The sequence below is a fragment of the Dufourea novaeangliae genome, unplaced genomic scaffold, assembly GCF_001272555.1.
Source record: "Dufourea novaeangliae isolate 0120121106 unplaced genomic scaffold, ASM127255v1 scaffold78, whole genome shotgun sequence".
Classification (NCBI taxonomy): domain Eukaryota; kingdom Metazoa; phylum Arthropoda; class Insecta; order Hymenoptera; family Halictidae; genus Dufourea; species Dufourea novaeangliae.
In genome coordinates, this window is record NW_015373959.1 from 258,745 (window position 1) to 276,834 (window position 18,090).

An 18,090-nucleotide genomic window follows, 5' to 3' on the forward strand; every position below is an offset into this window, starting at 1 on the left:
GCGCTGAATGCGCCGCAGTAGCTGCCGGCCCCGCCGGCGGGTCATCAGGTCGCGGGCCCACACGGGTGACCCGTATAGGGCCATCGCTCGCACCACCCCCATGTAGAGGCGGCGGACCCTCTCCTCCGGCCCCCCGAGATTGGGCATCAGACGACCCAACAGGGTCGCCACGCCCTCAATCCGGGGGACCAGACGGTCGAAGTGTCCTTCGAAGCGCCAGCGGCTGTCCAGGTCGAGGCTGAGGTACTTCATACGTCCCTCGACCCGGACACAGGCGTCTCCCACGCGGACCCAGACCTGGGGGACCCGCCGCGACAGAGGCAGTCCATGAAACATGACTACCTCCGTCTTTGGCGGCGAGCACATAATAATACCTAACCTAACTCCTGTCACCTTGCACAGAATGAAACCTAACCGCAATTTTAAACATTTCGAAAACGTTTCTTATACGGCTTTTAAGACATTACCATAGCATTTTTAAAATCTCTTTAAACGTTTCTGAGAATGTTGACACAGGACGTCCTCAGGACGTTCCACTTTGTAAATATGACCTGCTTAGGACATTTAAAAATCTTAACAAGGACCTAACGGGGACATACTGACCTTTTCGGGACATTCTCCGAATGTACACAACGTCCGGAACGTACGCCCATCGGACGTACATAAGACGTTTTTGTGCTATTTGGGAATGGTCCACTTACAGGTTCTTCTTTTAATAAAATAAAATGTAAGGAGTGGACAGATTCAGCGCCCTATTGTGACTGCTATTTTTCTGTTTTTGTATTATTTGCCAAGTGTTTGCGTTAGACATACTGCTGAAAAAAAAAAAAAAAAATTTTTTTTGCAAAGAAAAGTGTTCAATTTGTTGTGTAATAACAGAGTAATTTTTTTGTAATTTCTTGAACCATTAATATCTACTGCATACACATTGAAGATCATATATTTTGATGGAAGTTTTTTATTAATTATATGTATGTACACCGAATAATTTGATACAAACTTCACTAAACGCCCTTCCCCCTCCGCTAATTTTTTCCCTAGCGGAAGCTGAGTTTGCACGCAGTGTGGTATGTGTTGTATGTGGTGTGATGTGGTCGTATGCAATGGTCAGCAATGGTATGCAGTTTTATTGGTCTTTATCACTAGTAAAACAGAGGTTGAATAATTCTTTTTGTCACGTAGAAGGGTTCCAAACTGCTTCAAACTTTCTATGATTTTATTAATAGAAGTATCAATGTGGAAATTGCTGCCGATTTAATAATGGAAGATAACACTACACCATCAATTAATCCTTGGAATACATTATCCACAATGACGACATTTGATACAGGTATATAATATAACCTTAAAAAACCCGCGTAATTTTAAAAACATTTTTTAACAATTTGATTACATAAAGATATTTTATATTTTTAGTTCATATATTTCGAATATTATTGTTGTATTGCTTCATTTAATTGTTTCTGAAATAGTATTCGAAAAGTGCCGTCTCAGTACAAAAATTGTGTAACAATTAGATATATATATTAAATTATAGCAAAATGTTGACTAAAGCTGATTTAGATTTTTATGTTCGTATAGTGGTTCTACTAACTGATTTTATTATTCTGTTCATATTGTCATCAGGCAGTGATGCAAAAACTACAATATGTGTGGACAATGATAGTAGTCACAACAGTGGACAAGTTGTGAGCCTAGTTACACCTTCTGTCAGTCTCTTAATCGAATCACTTATACAGCAACTTTGTACATTGTTTGAAGGTGATACTGTTCGCAGAAATAAATTATATTTTGGTAATATTTAAAAAAATTTATACTTTTTTTTAATATATCAGTATATTATTATGCCTGTTAAATTTTGAAATCAAAGATTTCTAAAAACAATTATTTGTAAAATTTTGATAATGTTGAGTAATGTAAATCAACATTACATTTACATTCAGAATTTTATAGCATGGTCATAATTTATAAAATAGTAAAAACTCCAACAGTAGATTATGAATTAGTATTAGTCAACTTTATGATATTACAATATTTGCTTTTAGCTATCTGTGATAGACTTCATGAATTGAAATTAATTGATAGTTCATACAATATGATGGAATTTGAATCATTAAGGGGACAATATCAACGTGCGTTATATCATTTGGTTACAGTTGCACGTACAGCAAATGGTTGTGAAAGTGTACTACAGGTTCCTAGGTACAGTATTTAGAATGAATTATATATATACATATATATATATATATATATATATATATATATATATATATATATAATTATACAATGATCTAATCTTTATACATGTATTTTAAGTAGAGTTTTAACAACAGAATGGTCCCGCTATCGTAGAGAATTTCATGAAATAAATTTTATTGCTGCTGGTGGATTTGGTCAAGTCTTTAAAGCCTTACATTGCCTGGATGGTACTGAATATGCAGTTAAAAAGATAATAGTACGATCTGGTCGAGTGAAGAGTATTATGCAACATCTTGAAGAAGTGAAAACTCTTGCTAAACTAAATCATACCAATATAGTTTCTTACAAAGGTGCATGGATTGAACCAACTTTACCATCAACCTTTATACCAAGTTTACCAGCATCTAGCCATTCTCAAAACGAAGGTTCCTCAAATGGTAAAAAAAAATATAGGTCTACCTCGTGTAGAAATCAGAGTTTTAGTGCACAGAGTCAATCAAACTATAGTAATAGTTGGAGCAGTCAGAGTATTAAAAAAAACGACGAACAGGATGCGTTATTACGTTATAGTAAAAAAACAAGCCACAAATTTGGTATGTATATTCATACCATGACTACACAAAACGAAACAATACATACAAGAGTAGAAAATTGTGAATTTATTTATGACATTATTAACAAACGGTTTCATGAACTAAATACTTCAATTAATACTATAGGACAGCGAGTAATGGAAGGAAATGCTGCTGAAGGGAGTGCTGAAAAAACTAATTCGAATAGTATTTCTTTTAAAAGTGATAGCAATAGCGTAGATAATAAAGCAGAAAGTAATACAAATTGTACAGATAGTAGCGAATCGTGTGATGAATCTTACAGTAATAATATACTTTGCCCATATATTCCTCAAATGGTTTGTGTGAATTGTTTACAATATTTTTAACAAAAAGATATTAACTTTTAATATGTTCATTTAAATTCTTTTATTCAAAGAACAAAAAATATGTGACATTATATATTCAAATGACTCTATGTGAAAAGACACTTCAACAATGGCTAAATGAAAGGAATGAGCTTACTTCGCAGACAATGATCATTGCAGTATTAACACAAATTCTTTATGGTTTGGATTACATACACTCTCGCGGAATTGTACATCATGATATAAAGGTAATAATATAAGTGGAAACACTTGAATGGATAATATGCTCATAAAAATTTTTTTATTTCAGCCAAGCAATATATTTATTTCGATGTCTAGTCATCTTCAAATACAGTTAGGTGATTTCGGATTAGCTTGCCCATTGCAAAGAGAAAATCATCATTCCATTCTTGGTACACAGATGTATGCTGCACCAGAACAATTAGTGGGAAAATGTGATCCCAAAGTACTGCTTTACATGTTGAATATTACATCATTTTTTAAGTATATTTTGAACTAATCTGTATCCTTTCAGAGCGATGTATACAGTTTAGGAATAGTACTTCTAGAACTGTTAGTGCATACGAAAACTGATATGGAACGGGTGGAAATAATTACTAGTTTAAAAAGAGGTCATATACCAACAACACTAACTGCTACTTATCCTAAATGGGTATACTCTTAAAATAATACTTAACAGTAAAAAAACAAACCAATATGTCAATAAAAACAGCAAATTTTTTTTCTGTAGGCACATATAGTAAGTCAATTGGTACAAGTAGATCCTAAGAAACGACCATCGACGAGTCAGTTGTTACAAGACTTAAGCGAGGACAAGGATGTGACAATAACTCAATTAAGAAGCGAAATTGCGGAAAAAGATAATACAATACAGACGTTACAACAGAGGATATCAATGTTAGAAGCACAAATTACTAAAAATAGTACACCAGTATGACATAAAATTTTTAATTAAGCGGATTTACAACTTCATTGGCAAGTATAGTATCATTTTTTTCAAAAAAATTACAAAATATTTCAAAATTTTATAGCATGCATTCTTATGTCCAAAAATCTATAAGGTTTTAAATCCATTTTTCTTTAATTTTATATTGTATAATTCGATCATACATTTCTTAAATATAATTGTATATATTTATTTAAACAAAATTTTTTATGAGTTTGATTATAATTTTAACAAACAGTATTATAAGGTACATGAAATGTTAGAAAAGAAAAGTTAGGAAGTTTTAAAATTCAAAGAACTCGTGAAACAAGAACAAACAAAAACATTATAGGATACTACATGTAGAACTCAAATATTATGCTGTCTTCTTCAAAACATACAAACGGAAAATTTATTATATATAACATTTTTTACCAACTATTCTATAGTAACTGAGAATATAAGAACTCGTTAAAAATTGTATAATAATATGTATATAGAAGAAATATTTTTTACATTGTATCAAATTTTTGTACTATTATGTTGTAAATATTTTTTACTGCGATGCAATGTAATATTAATAATAAATATTGTCTAATTTATTTATATTTGTAGTTTTATTCTCAACTATAGTATCTAATAATTGTTTAAGCTGCATTCCAGCAATTATTCTGGTAGATGGTCTCACAGGAGTAATACATTGTTGCATTAAATTTAGTATATTCGGATATGTTTGCAGTATACCTGCTGGAATGTCATGCAAAAAACCATCAGGTAAAGTGTTACCAGTTGTATGAGATGCAAATAACATCTGAAAATATAAAATTATACTGAGAGAGTATAGAATGTTTTTCGAGTAAAGCATTAACTCTATCAATAATTACTTTGTGAGTTTTTTTACAGTAATAACTAACCTTGCATATTGCATAATAATTATGATCGCTAATTTTATGATTACATATATCTACAGATGAAAAGATTAGGCATCCTGAGCATGTAAAATTTTCAGTATTTTCATGTAACTGATTCCAAGTTTTTGAACTCTCTAAATAAGAGAAAGAAAGAGATCATTAAAATTAATTTTGTAAATACTAGAACTGTAGATTGATCTCAGATGGAGAATGCTGTTACCTTCAGACCTAACATTTTTATCAACAACTATGACATTTTCTAAATCTATAAACTTTGCATTATTATTTGAATCGACTGCAATATTGTCAGCTGATACATCAGTCAAATAAAAGCCAAAGTTATTGTTCTCATAAGTAAACATTTGAGCAGCATTCAAAAGGCTTGAAACTATTTTAGCTCTTAGTAACCATGGTTTATTATAATAAGTTGTCAGTGGTAATCCAACATACTCCTCAACTATGATGCGTCCACATGCACCTAAATATTTTGGTACTGGCCAATTTTCATTAGCAGACAATATCTATGAACAAAGATTAAATATGTCAAATTTTATTATAAAATATCATGCTCTTCTAGTTTTGTAGGTGGGTTACTTAAATGACTTAATCTTAATGTAATACCTGAAGAAGTAAGGGCTCAGGATTAAGAACTATTAATGTCCAAATATTAATGTCAAGTGTTCTTTTATCAACATCTTTATTGTTATGATATATACGTTGTAAAAGGCTGTTTAAATGTTGCACATTGGGGCATATTCTTAAACGGCTAAAGTTATCTTTTGCAAAATCCAAAGTGACTTCTTGTTTAATGAGGTCATGAAAGTCTACATTGTCGATTTCATTTGTTACTTCTTTTAAATTCTTTGTACAAATACAGGACAAATGTTTGTCTCTGCAAAGCATTCGATCAAATTCGTTTAATTCGGACGAATGTGCCAACTTTTTTAATATGACTTTATTGTTGTTCAAAACACTGAAAAAAACATTTTTTACGCCAAGGAAGTAAGAAAACATTGAATATAAATCATACGGTGTTATATCCACTTCGTGAATATAATCACACGCAGAAGTTCCATAACATGCCGGACATTTATGTAATTCTGTTAAGTGATTCACATCTGGTTGGAACGTCATAAATTTCGACCATTTTAAGCCGACAAAAACTGTCACAAAGAAAAATATTTCCCATTTTTTAAACTTTAGAATATTGTACAAGTACGATAAAATCATTAATCGACACTTTGTTATTCAGTACAGAACCATAAACGACGTCCTCGTCAATCCTCGTCTATGACAATTGATCAAAATTGATGACAATTATATTTAGCTCTCACAGACACTATATTGTATGTAAACATCAGTGTCGTGCGCCAGCACTCCAGCAGTATCAGTGATTCTTATCAGCAGTTGGGCTCAGAAGTTCTGAACCGCACTGAGTCGCACGTGGTTCCCGCACTACATCTACATTACATCCAATTACATCAATCTACATACTGCTTGGTTAGGCTGTGACCTGTGACATAAACATACATAATAGACTGCGTGGTCTTATGTTAGGGATGAAGTCGGCACTAGAAAGAGATCAATAACTGGAGTAACTTTCCTCTCTTTCTAGTGGGTCTGTTGTTGGGGTCTTCTCCTACGGCTGTACTGGAGTTGGCTGCGTTCAGAAGACACAATCGTTGCGCACCGTTGAGTGATTTCACTAGATTTGTTACTGGTCACCCAATAGGGTGTAGCGTTCAGAGTCATTCGAGTTAAATTTAGTGAAATCATTTAACCGTTGCGCAACGGTGTGTCTTCTGAACGCAGTCATTACATGTGTGCAGCAGCATTCCTGAGCATTCCTTCCATAGACATATGTCTATAATTGCCATCCAGTCGCTTCACCCCTCCCTTTTCGATGTGCGAGCAAGAAGAGAGGTACTCCAGCGCTATTTCTGTCCTTCGGTCTCGCTTCATCCCTACCATAAGACCGCGCAGTCTATTATATATGTCTATGCTGAGTAAGTTGCATCCGTTGTAATTTGTAATCCGTGGTTGCATCTAAATGGATCTAAACAAGATGGATATGTGCTAATCTTCGGAAGAAACATCTTACTATCAATATTTAAGGAGTTCTGTGAATTACAGTTAAACTGTATTAGAATTAATTGGTGTTAATTAAGAATTAAGAAAATGTTGACCGCCGCTGCGAATTCATTGTCAAATAACGGAGGTTCTTACAGCAATGACAGACCGTCAAATACCACAGATCCTGAACTCGCAACGGATCCTGCTTCTGGAGGATTTTTTCATTCAGATTATAAAAAGTAAATATTAAAATCATCACCTTCGCTATTTTAATAACCCATATCTTATTCGTAAAACATGTTTTTGTTAGTTAGTGGTAGACCTTTGTAGGGTTTCTTAGTACAAACGTCAAGGAATTATAACTTTCTAAAAATGTAATTTTATTCAATTGAAACAATTTAATTTTCTAGAGATTTACGTTTGAGGTAGATGTGATACTTTTTTAGTCTTTAGCCCTGATTTTACTCTAATAATTTCTGTATACTCCTGGGAAATATTGTTTATTGTTGTAGTTGCTTTAATACTTTCGTTAAACTCATACAACATAATATGCTAAATATCTTCATTGATCACATTTATTTTAAGGATTGCACTGAATATTTTGGTGTAACTGAAATATTTGATCTATATTTGTGAATTTTTTATATAACATTGTCCGAACAGCTGTGTTTCAAATAATATATACATTAGCAGATAAGTAATAATCATGTCAGACTATACTGTTTAAAAGTCAACTATCAGAAAATCTATATAACTTATGGAATGACTTAATAAATAGACCAAACGTTCTATTGATACTATTAATGTTTATTAAATAATAGAAAATTATACTGTTTATTAAATATAAAATCACAGTAATCTTATTTAGTACCTAATGCATGGTTCTAAAGCTCATCTTAGAATGTGTCATAAGTATATTTGGAGTATCCTAACAGAGTTATTTACAAAGGTTTGGATTTGGATGCAAGAATCTGATACTTACTTCTGTACTGTACAAAGCATGTTCTTGTTATTAAATTAGTTTCGTGTTTAGACTAATTCTGAGAATATTACTACATCACTCTGTTATTACCTCCAATTATACTTAAATGTTTTGAAATAAGTACACAAGTCTTAAACAAAATATTTAGATTTGTATTCTTCCTTTAATATTACTAAATTCTTTATATTATAGTTTTGTATAGTAAACTTGATGATCTATTTTAATAAAGTGTGTTAATATATGATATATGGTTAAATACTTTAAAAATATGTGTCTTAAATTAGGCATGAAGATTTGAAACAAATGTTGGATAGTAATAAAGATGGACTTAAACTGGAAGCTATGAAACGTATAATTGGGGTAATAAATCTGTATTATTATTGTGCTCCTATTTGAAAAGTGGATAAGTAAAATGAAATATGTGTTACAGATGATAGCAAAAGGAAGGGATGCATCGGAATTATTTCCAGCTGTAGTCAAGAATGTTGTATCAAAGAACATAGAAGTGAAGAAACTAGTTTATGTTTACTTAGTCCGTTACGCAGAGGATCAACAGGATCTTGCATTGTTATCGATCTCTACATTCCAGCGCGCTTTAAAAGATCCTAATCAATTAATAAGAGCCAGTGCTTTGAGGGTACTTTCTAGCATACGCGTATCAATGATTGTTCCTATCGTGATGCTTGCTATTAAAGATTCAGCTAGTGATATGTCACCATACGTTCGGAAAACTGCAGCACATGCTATTCCTAAACTCTATTCACTGGATTCCGAGCAGAAAGAGGAACTGATCAGTGTTTTAGAGAAGCTGCTTTCTGATAAGACAACTTTAGTTGTGGGTTCAGCGGTAATGGCCTTTGAAGAGGTTTGTCCTGAAAGGATAGACTTAATACACAAAAACTACAGGAAACTGTGTAACTTGTTAGTAGATGTTGACGAGTGGGGCCAAGTTGTTATAGTCAATATGCTCACAAGATATGCAAGAACTCAATTTGTTAATCCAAACGTAGATGTATGTATAATTTCACCAAATTTCAGGAAATGAAGTACAAGCAAGATTTTATATCTTTTAAAAATGATTTTTATAGAACACAGAAGAAGATGAAAATCGGCCATTTTATGATTCTGATTCGGATTCGTCAAATACAAAGAAACCAAAATTATCGTTAGACCCTGATCATCGGTTATTATTAAGAAACACGAAACCTCTTTTACAAAGTAGAAATGCTTCCGTTGTAATGGCAGTGTCTCAATTGTATCATCACACAGCACCACGAAGCGAAGTAATCACTGCTGCTAAAGCACTAATTAGATTATTAAGAGGGCACAGAGAAGTTCAGAGTGTAGTTCTTCATTGCATAGCTAGCATATCAATTACCAGAAAGGTAATGTAAGTACTGATATAATGTACTATATAACAGTATTTTTTAATCAAATGGCTAAACAAATTTCTACACAAGATAACATTTTATTTAACTTTCGTATAGGGGATGTTTGAACCTTTTCTTAAGTCGTTCTTTGTAAGAACTTCGGATCCTACACATATAAAGCTTCTAAAGTTGGATATTCTGACTAACTTGGCAACTGAAACTAGCATTGGGGTCATATTAAGAGAATTTCAAACATATATCTCTAGTAGTGACAAGGAATTTGTAGGAGCAAGTATACAGGCAATTGGTAGATGTGCAAGTAATATAAAGGAGGTAACTGACACCTGTCTGAATGGATTGGTTTCATTATTGAGTAACAGAGATGGTAAGTATTTGAGAGGAATTCATTTAAAAATTTTGTTTGGGAAACGAAACAGATGTGAGGCCATCACCTTCAAAGTAGACCCCTTAAAAATTTACACACGCATTAGAGCATCAGCATTACTGCATCACATTACGAAGTGTGATGATAAAGTTTTGGCAATAATTTTGTTTCCCTTAAAGTGGACGTAATTGTATATATTGTTTCCCTCAAAATGGACGTAACGGTTCACATTATTGTTATTTTGACAGAAACAGAATTATTCTCAAAACATTATTGTCACACCTCATAAGGTAATAAATACCAGAAATCTTATGATCAATGGATCCGACGTTAGAATGCGTATCTAAAGTTTTAAGGGGACGATTTTGAAGGCGATGGCCTCACATCTGTTTAATTTCCAAAATAAAATTTAAAAATGAATTAATCTGGAAAGTTTATTGTCACACCTCATAGATAATTACTCTGAAGTACTTACGCAATTATCATGTTTTTCGTGTTCTTCTTCTTCAGAGACTGTTGTAGCAGAAAGTGTTGTTGTTATAAAGAAACTCTTACAAACGCAGCCAAACGAGCATAAAAATATAATAGCCCATATGGCTAAGTTAATGGACTTCATCACTATACCACAAGCTAGGGCATCGATTTTGTGGCTCCTCGGAGAATATTCAGACAGAGTACCCAAGATAGCGCCGGATGTTCTTAGGAAAATGGCTAAAAATTTCGTGATTGAGCAAGATATAGTGAAGCTACAGATTTTAAACTTAGCCGTGAAGCTGTGCCTAAACAATCCTACACAAACTAAACCATTTTGTGAATACGTTTTTCAACTTGCGAAATATGACCAGAATTATGATATTAGGGATCGTACTCGTTTCTTGAGACGTTTCATTCTCGATGAGGATGATCCGGAAAAAAAACTTCCACAACTTGCAAAAAAAATATTCCTAGCTCCAAAACCTGCACCGACTTTATCATCCAGATTTAAAAACTCTGAATTTCAATTGGGCACATTGTCGCACTACTTGGACATGCCATGTGCTGGTTACCGTCCATTACCATCTTTTCCTGACTTGGCTCCAGATCCATCTGTTAGAGATGTTGCTAGTGGTAGTATGAGGGATATAAGAGAAGAATATTGCAGAAAAGATAAAAAGGACAAGAAGGGAAAAGAAAAAGATAAGCCTTTTTATAGCGATGACGAGAGTATTCCAGCAGAAGGTAAATTTTAGGAGCATTAATATCGCAGTAATAATGTTTTTACTTGAAAACATTGTGCAATTTCAGAATTGGATAACGAAAATGAATCATCGGACACTTCATCAAACGATTCTGCGGATGAAGATAGCGATTCATCTGAATATACATCCAGCTCCAATAAATCTGAAAATGATAGCGATAAAAAGAGAACTGTTAAAGACTCTGATGAATCTAATAACGAATCTCAAAGTGAAGAATCAGATTCAGAAGAGTCTTCTGAAGAATGCGAAGAGAGTGAGGAGGAGAAGTACAAAGTTTCGAAACAAGACACGAAAGAAACACCAAAAAGTAACATTGATCTCCTCCTAGATCTAGACGACGGTAAGATATAGTATTAAAAATGAAAGGTAGAAAAACATGAATTGAAGTATGTATTACATATTAATGTAGATATATAATGTACATATTGTATATAGTTATTCCCAAGACACTTGTGATGCAATTCAACTCGGGAGGTCTTCTCACTCCGATGAGTGCAAATACTACAAATGAAGTGAGAGAAGTATCATCTTCATTTATTCCAATAAAAAAGACTGACTTGTTAAATAGTATTACGGGTCATGGTTTAAAAATTGAGTATCGGTTTACAAGATCACAGCATTTAGTAAGCGCTCATTTAGTTACCATTGAATTAACATTTTCCAACGAAGGTACGGAGTCTATTAAAGAGATTCAAATGGGAGCAAAGGTATGAGGTTCAGTGTATTAAAAGTTCAATTAATATATTTCTGACAAATGTTTATTTTTAGAATCTACCAAACGGAATGCTTATCCATGACTTTACACAAATACCACTATTGGAAACAAACTCTAGTTTATCCTCTACATTGGGCATCAATTTTAATGACTCCACACAGCCAGCAAACTTTAATATAAACTTTACAATTGATGAGGAAACTTATTCGTGCCCTGTAATTATTAAAGCGCCAATTGGAGAAATAATACGGGCGGTACTCCTGCCTGAAAATACATTTATTTCTGAAAGAGCGAAATTGAAGGGAATGAATGAACACGCAGCAAAAGTGCAATACAAAGAAAATAAAAAGAATATTTCTCAAATGATCTATGAAACTGCAAATGTTGCAATGATATCTAGTACCGACGAAGAGATCAGGTGAGTGATATTTAAAATTTGATGATTGTGTATAAACAACACAATGTTATACTATCGCTATACTTGTTTATTTTGTTTACAGATTTGCTGCACATACTCTAGCTTCCAAATCATTGGTATTAGTGACAATAAAGATTGCAGAGACTGAATCTTTGGAAATCTGTGTAAATTGTGAGAAAATGGTTATAGGTTCTATCTTATTAAATGAACTAAAAAGCAATTTAAAATAAATGAAATATTTTATATTTAAGTCAAAAAAAAATATATATATATATATATTAACTATATTTACACTTGTATAAAACAAATGCGAAACTTTTATGTTAATTAAATACATATACACATTCAATCTTAGAGATGTATGTTATTAACTATAAAAAGTCAACTATAATGTTTATTATAATGTTATTAAAGTTTTTATAAAAATTGGAAATTATTTTGTAATAAAAAAAGAAAGAGTCCTGCAAATTTAGTAAGAGGTTACTACATTTGTAATTAGTGAAATGCGGAACTTTATGCAAATTAACATTACCCTTTATTAAAGTTTCTATTTTATTGTTTTTTTCACATTCTGGTATGTAATGTATATATAAAACCCACAGTATACTAATTAACATTAGTGTTCATTAAAAGTATATAGTGTTACATGTACACTGTAAAAGCGTAAAGTTTAGTGAATGTACTGTACATTTCTAGACAATGCTCCATTTTAAATTGTCGACAATTATCGAAAATAATCGACATGTGTATCGATTTAGAAAATTGAACTTCAGAGCTTCAGAGTATGCCCTGTAGGTGGGAACACAGCGCAGGCTCTTTTAGCCGCACGGTTTACGGTAAGAAGTAATAATATCAACAGGCCTAATATCATCGAAGTAATCTCTTATTTTAATGAAAAGAAAACAATTAATTTTGTTAAATATTAGATATTTCGTACACCTTCTTTAAGAAGAACATTATATTTTTTCTTAAATGTCATAAATCCATTAAATTTTACTAATTCAATATTGCGAGATACAGTTTGACATTTCTGTTGTCTTGTTAATGAATTCTCAATGTATTGTTTCATTTCTAAATCAAAATGATATCTTGTTTTATTCCACCTTGAGTCTTTAGAAGTTTTTAAATTTTTTTACATTATATGTTCAACTTTAAGAAAACGTGACATAACCTATATGAAATATGATAAACATGTTTAATAAAAGATTATGATAACGAAACTCATGTATACAGTTATATTTTTCTTATTTGAATTATGGTTGATTATATGATTATTGTTGTCTTATATACACATGTTTCTTAATTAATAGACCATATTTATTTTGTAGATGTCTGACACAAAAGACTCAAAGGATACAACAGCAAAGTCTCCGAAGAAGACAGATGCTTCTTTGGAGAAAAAAGGTGGAAGAAAAGGCCGTATTAGGCCAAGGAATTACGACTTGGGAAATGGTGTATACAGATTTAGTCGTACTCGCATGTTCCACAAGAAAGCTGTTTACAAATTCATTGGCAAGAAAACTCCAAAAACTGTATGTTTTGTAATACTGTATACTTCTACATTTTTATTTACAGATATTTATCTATATAAACATTTGATAATAGGTGAAGCCTAAGAAACCAGTAACCATTGAGAAGAAAATTAGTGGTGATAAAAATGGTGAAAAACGTATTGTATTACTGAAGAAAAGACGTGCTAACTACCCAACTGCAGACCCAGTCACTGTACACCATGCCAAGAAATGCTTTCGTGATCACCGTCGTTATTTAAGGCCATCTCTGAAACCAGGAACAATTTGCATCTTGCTTGCAGGTGCTCATAAAGGAAAACGAGTTGTCTTCTTAAAGCAGCTCAAGAGTGGCTTACTTTTAATTACTGGTGAGTTTAGCATATGAACTTTTTAAATTAATAAATAAGCAATTAAGAAATGTGAAATTGAATTGAAATGTTAAATTGAATGTTTTTTATATAACAGGCCCATTCTTAATTAACGGCTGCCCCCTTAGAAGAGTTAGTCAGAATTATGTGATTGCTACCTCCACCCAAATCAACATTTCGGGTATGCGTCTACCCAAAAATGTTGACGATGATTACTTCAAGAGAAAACGCGAAAAACGCGCAAAGAAAGAAGAAGGTGACATCTTCACCAAGAAGAAGGATGAGTATAAAGCAAGTGATCAGAGGAAAGTTGACCAGAAAGCTGTGGATAAATTTGTAATTTCTGCCATCAAACGGAACAAAGAAAAGAAGTTGTTATTCACTTATCTGTCTGCTATGTTTGGCTTGAGAAGCAGTCAATACCCACATAGACTAAACTTCTAATCCTTTATGATTTGAATACAAATACACAGCCAATATCGAAACATTAAGTGCATTTATTATTTATTACCTTGTCAATACATTATAATTAGGTTGCGGATCTTTATACAAATTTATAGTGTTTTATAAAAAAAAATAATTAAATAAAAATATATCTTTCATTAGAGTTCGAAGACTAAAAATAGAAGTCTTACGAAATCTGAAAGAATTATGTACTGGAAGAGAAGCACGGGAAAACATACCGTCTACAGTAAAGAATACGTTTTCAACACCTTACAAATCTGTTGTTCCGCCGAAGCCCAAGTCTTGCCAACAAAGGGGGGGGGGTAATAAATTATGCGCTTGACAGGTTCCATGGCCCCCTACTCCAGTGGTGGGGATCAAGTAGAAACTCTCACGAGGAACTCCCTATTTAACTCTCATCGAGTCTTTACTGTATTACACTTAAATGAGTTTGCCCTACAGTTCTCATATCTTTACGAAATATTTAAAGTTTCTTTCGTTTTAATGTGAGCATCCCCTAAAACCCTTCCATACGTACGTAATATTATACGATATGTACCATGACTGTGATGCATATATTGTTTTGGACTATAAAATACATTTTAAATAACAAACATGCTACTGGAAAATCGCTGTTTTTCACATATAGTTTATTGACCCTAATACATACAGGGTGTCTCAAAAATGTCTCTCTTCCGGGAAATGAAGGGTTGCTGGGATGATTTGAAACCACTTTTTCCTTAGTGAAAATGTTATCTGCGGCTTTGTTTATGAGATATTAATGAAAAACCCCGACCAATCAGAGCGTGAGTTTGCCAGCCGAGTTCCCGCGCTAGCGGTGGCTATGCGCTACGCTTGTACTATGAAGCCCCGAACAAGCAAGTCGGCATGCATCTCAGAAAACCGCGTATAATAGCAAATAAGAAAAACATACTAAATCGAATTTTTTATCATTTTTCGTTTGTCATTTAAAGTGATGAATGAATGAAACATAAATCTAAAAAGATCATGTGTAACGTAAAAAGACGAATAGACAATTATTTTTTTAAACAGAATCTAAGAAGCCCGAAGTAAAATGTAGGTACGGAAACTTGCAGAATTATTGCCGGGAAAAAGTTATATGTAGCTTGCGTTAAATTAAAAAAATCAATCAACAATAAATTGAATAGAACTCACCCTTTCGGAAATTCACTTGCAGCTTGCAGATCTGTGCCACTAAGTCACTGAACCGATCCTGGTCATCGACGGCCGAAACGGTTTGTGGTAGGGGATCGCCCTGTTCGCAGGTGATCGCAGGTATACCTCACCAGCCGAAGTTAAGGATTGTAACGTCAAGTACGTCCGGGTTATTCCACCGAATATGTATTCACTTCACTGCACGACCACTAACACACATCGTACTACATGGTACTAGGTTAGCCGGTACGGCACGGTCGGTCGAATCGATGGGCTTCGACGCAGTGTTAAGTATAATCAATTGTCATAAGGCCAATTTTAAAGTCTCCACGTTTTTTTAGAATTTGTTCATAAAAAGGAAAAATCGAACTACATCCTCAATTTTTTTCCAATTTTTCAATTGGGTCCTACTATTATAAAATTGCATTTGTTTAGAACAATTACAAAATAAATGGTTGAAAAATATTTTTTTCTAACTGAAATACTTTTGATTAGGTACTGTTATGTCTCCACTGCAAGCACCCACAAAAATTATTTTGATAAGTTTATTAGTTCAACAGATAATTCATTATTCGACCGGTCGAGCCAGTGCGCTTGGACGCAGCGTTCACTTCAATTACTTTTCATTTGGCCAATTTTAAAGTGTCCATATTTTTGAAGATATGTCCTTAAAGAGGATAAACAGGGCTATATCCTCATTTTTTCAAATTTTTAAATATTTCCTTAGTGCAAAAACAGGGCATTTGTTTAAAACAATTGCAAAATAAATGTTTCAAAAATATCTTTTTTCAACTGAAATCATTTTTATTTCATACTCTTATGTCTCTACTATAAGTACATGCAAAGCTCATTTCGATCAGTTTGTTAGTTCAATAGTTATAATTTATTGAAAAAAGGTTGACCCTAAACTTCAAACAGCTGTAAGATCAACAATTTTTAAAATTTTCAAAATTCGAGACACGTTTATATATCGCTAAAAACTACAACATATCCAAATTTTAACAAAATCCGAAATGGTGCTCCAAAAAGTGTCCGATTTCGCGTGGAATGACCCGATGGGAAACTGTTTGGGGGTAGAGGAAGCCTTTTCGGAAAAAGTCTGTCAGTCGGTTAGTGATCGGGTGACAGAGATGTTCAGTTCAAGGGAGAATTACGCAATGTTCTGGTGGTACGCACAGAATAACGGATATGCGCCTGCTACTGTGCAAGCGTTTGGCTACGTGAAACATCTGATAAATCGAAAACAATCGAGGCCACCAAATTTCCTAACGTAGGAATAACACGTTGGATTAAAAATATATTAAGTGATTGTGTCGGGTGATCAGTGTTAGTGGTCGTGCAGTGAAGTGAATACATATTCGATGGAATAACCCGGACGTACTTGACGTTACAATCCTTAACTTCGACTGGTGAGGTATACCTGCGATCACCTGCGAACAGGGCGATCCCCTACCATAAACCGTTTCGGCCGTCGATGACCAGGATCGGTCCAATGACCTAGTGTCACAGGTCTGCAAGCTGCAGGTGAATTTCCGAAAGGGTGAGTTCTAATCAATTTACTGCTGATTATTATTTTTTTAATTTAACGCAAGCTATGACTTATTTCCGGCGATAATTCTGCAAGTTTCTGTACCTAAATTTTTCTTCCGGCTTTTTGAAGAAACTTATTCATTATTAGTAACATTGTTGCCCGTTATTAAACTACGAATTTTTATGCCAATACCGAACTACGATCACTTCTCGTTCATTCTTTGCTACATTACCTTTTCGTTAATACGTTATTTGAAAAGGACTCTCTACAAATAATTATTAGTTTCCATTCTGTTAAAAAAAGTAAATGTGCCTTCGTCTTTTTACGTTACACATAATTTTCCTACATTTAATGCTTCATTCATTAATCTCTTTAAATAACAATCGGCAGATGATAAAAAGTATGATTTTATTTTATACGTTTTTTTTATTTGCTATTATACACAGTTTCCTATGATGCATGCCGACTTACTTGTTCGGAGCCCCACAGTACAAGCGCAGCGCATAGCCACCGCTGGCGAGGGAACTCTGCTGGGAATCTCGCGCTCTGATTGGTCGTAGTTTTCCGTTAATATCTCGGTAATGAAGCCTCATATTACATTTTTGCCGAGGAAAAAGTTATTCCAATTCATCCCTGAGTCTCCTATTTCCGGGTTGAGCAACATTTTTGTTGCACCCTTGTACCACCGACTAGGTATAGGATAGACCTATCATCTTATGGGACCTCGTGTCTCATGTTCTGAAATACCGATAGTGTAAAAAGTCAGGAATTTTCTGCTGCCCTCTACGTTATGAGAACGGTGAATTTGTGAACTACGTTAAATCTAAGAAGGGACCGCGGTCGTGAACGGATTCTCTTCCGTCCGTTCGCTATAAAGTAGACGTATTAGAAAGGAGTTTTGGGT

At 33.5% G+C, this 18,090-nt stretch overlaps 4 protein-coding genes across 5 annotated transcripts; 3 read left to right on the plus strand and 1 right to left on the minus strand.

Moving 5' to 3' along the window:
* The first annotated feature begins 1,073 nt into the window (after positions 1-1,073).
* Positions 1,074-4,076, plus strand: LOC107186350 (eukaryotic translation initiation factor 2-alpha kinase 1-like). The gene is made up of 10 exons (XM_015574196.1): positions 1,074-1,116; positions 1,183-1,330; positions 1,627-1,794; positions 2,046-2,202; positions 2,320-2,792; positions 2,937-3,109; positions 3,190-3,366; positions 3,429-3,584; positions 3,654-3,791; positions 3,870-4,076. The coding sequence occupies exons 1-10, from the start codon at positions 1,099-1,101 to the stop codon at positions 4,074-4,076; spliced, it is 1,815 nt and encodes a 604-aa protein (XP_015429682.1). The 5' UTR covers positions 1,074-1,098.
* A 580-nt stretch (positions 4,077-4,656) lies between these two features.
* On the minus strand, positions 4,657-6,205 carry LOC107186351 (deleted in autism protein 1 homolog; the record flags this gene model as incomplete). Its single annotated transcript, XM_015574197.1, has 4 exons — positions 5,597-6,205; positions 5,196-5,496; positions 4,979-5,109; positions 4,657-4,875 (listed from the first exon to the last, which is right to left on the minus strand). Coding segments are annotated over exons 1-4 (1,260 nt in total), but the record flags the coding sequence as incomplete, so codon positions are not given.
* An 815-nt stretch (positions 6,206-7,020) lies between these two features.
* LOC107186352 (AP-3 complex subunit beta-2) lies at positions 7,021-12,386 on the plus strand. Its single transcript, XM_015574198.1, has 10 exons — positions 7,021-7,287; positions 8,315-8,390; positions 8,461-9,042; positions 9,119-9,415; positions 9,518-9,785; positions 10,296-11,003; positions 11,070-11,363; positions 11,459-11,730; positions 11,792-12,156; positions 12,239-12,386. Exons 1-10 carry the CDS (start codon positions 7,154-7,156, stop codon positions 12,384-12,386), a joined length of 3,144 nt encoding a protein of 1,047 aa, XP_015429684.1. The 5' UTR covers positions 7,021-7,153.
* Positions 12,387-12,965: 579 nt separating this feature from the next.
* LOC107186380 (60S ribosomal protein L6) lies at positions 12,966-14,526 on the plus strand. Of its 2 annotated transcripts, none has more exons than XM_015574229.1 (4): positions 12,966-12,992; positions 13,485-13,688; positions 13,762-14,035; positions 14,133-14,526. In XM_015574229.1, the coding sequence occupies exons 2-4, from the start codon at positions 13,485-13,487 to the stop codon at positions 14,477-14,479; spliced, it is 825 nt and encodes a 274-aa protein (XP_015429715.1). In that variant the 5' UTR covers positions 12,966-12,992; the 3' UTR covers positions 14,480-14,526. The 2 variants fall into 2 exon arrangements, with proteins under 2 accessions (XP_015429715.1, XP_015429716.1); XM_015574230.1 differs by lacking the exon at positions 12,966-12,992 and adding an exon at positions 13,019-13,031.
* The last annotated feature ends 3,564 nt before the right edge of the window (positions 14,527-18,090 follow it).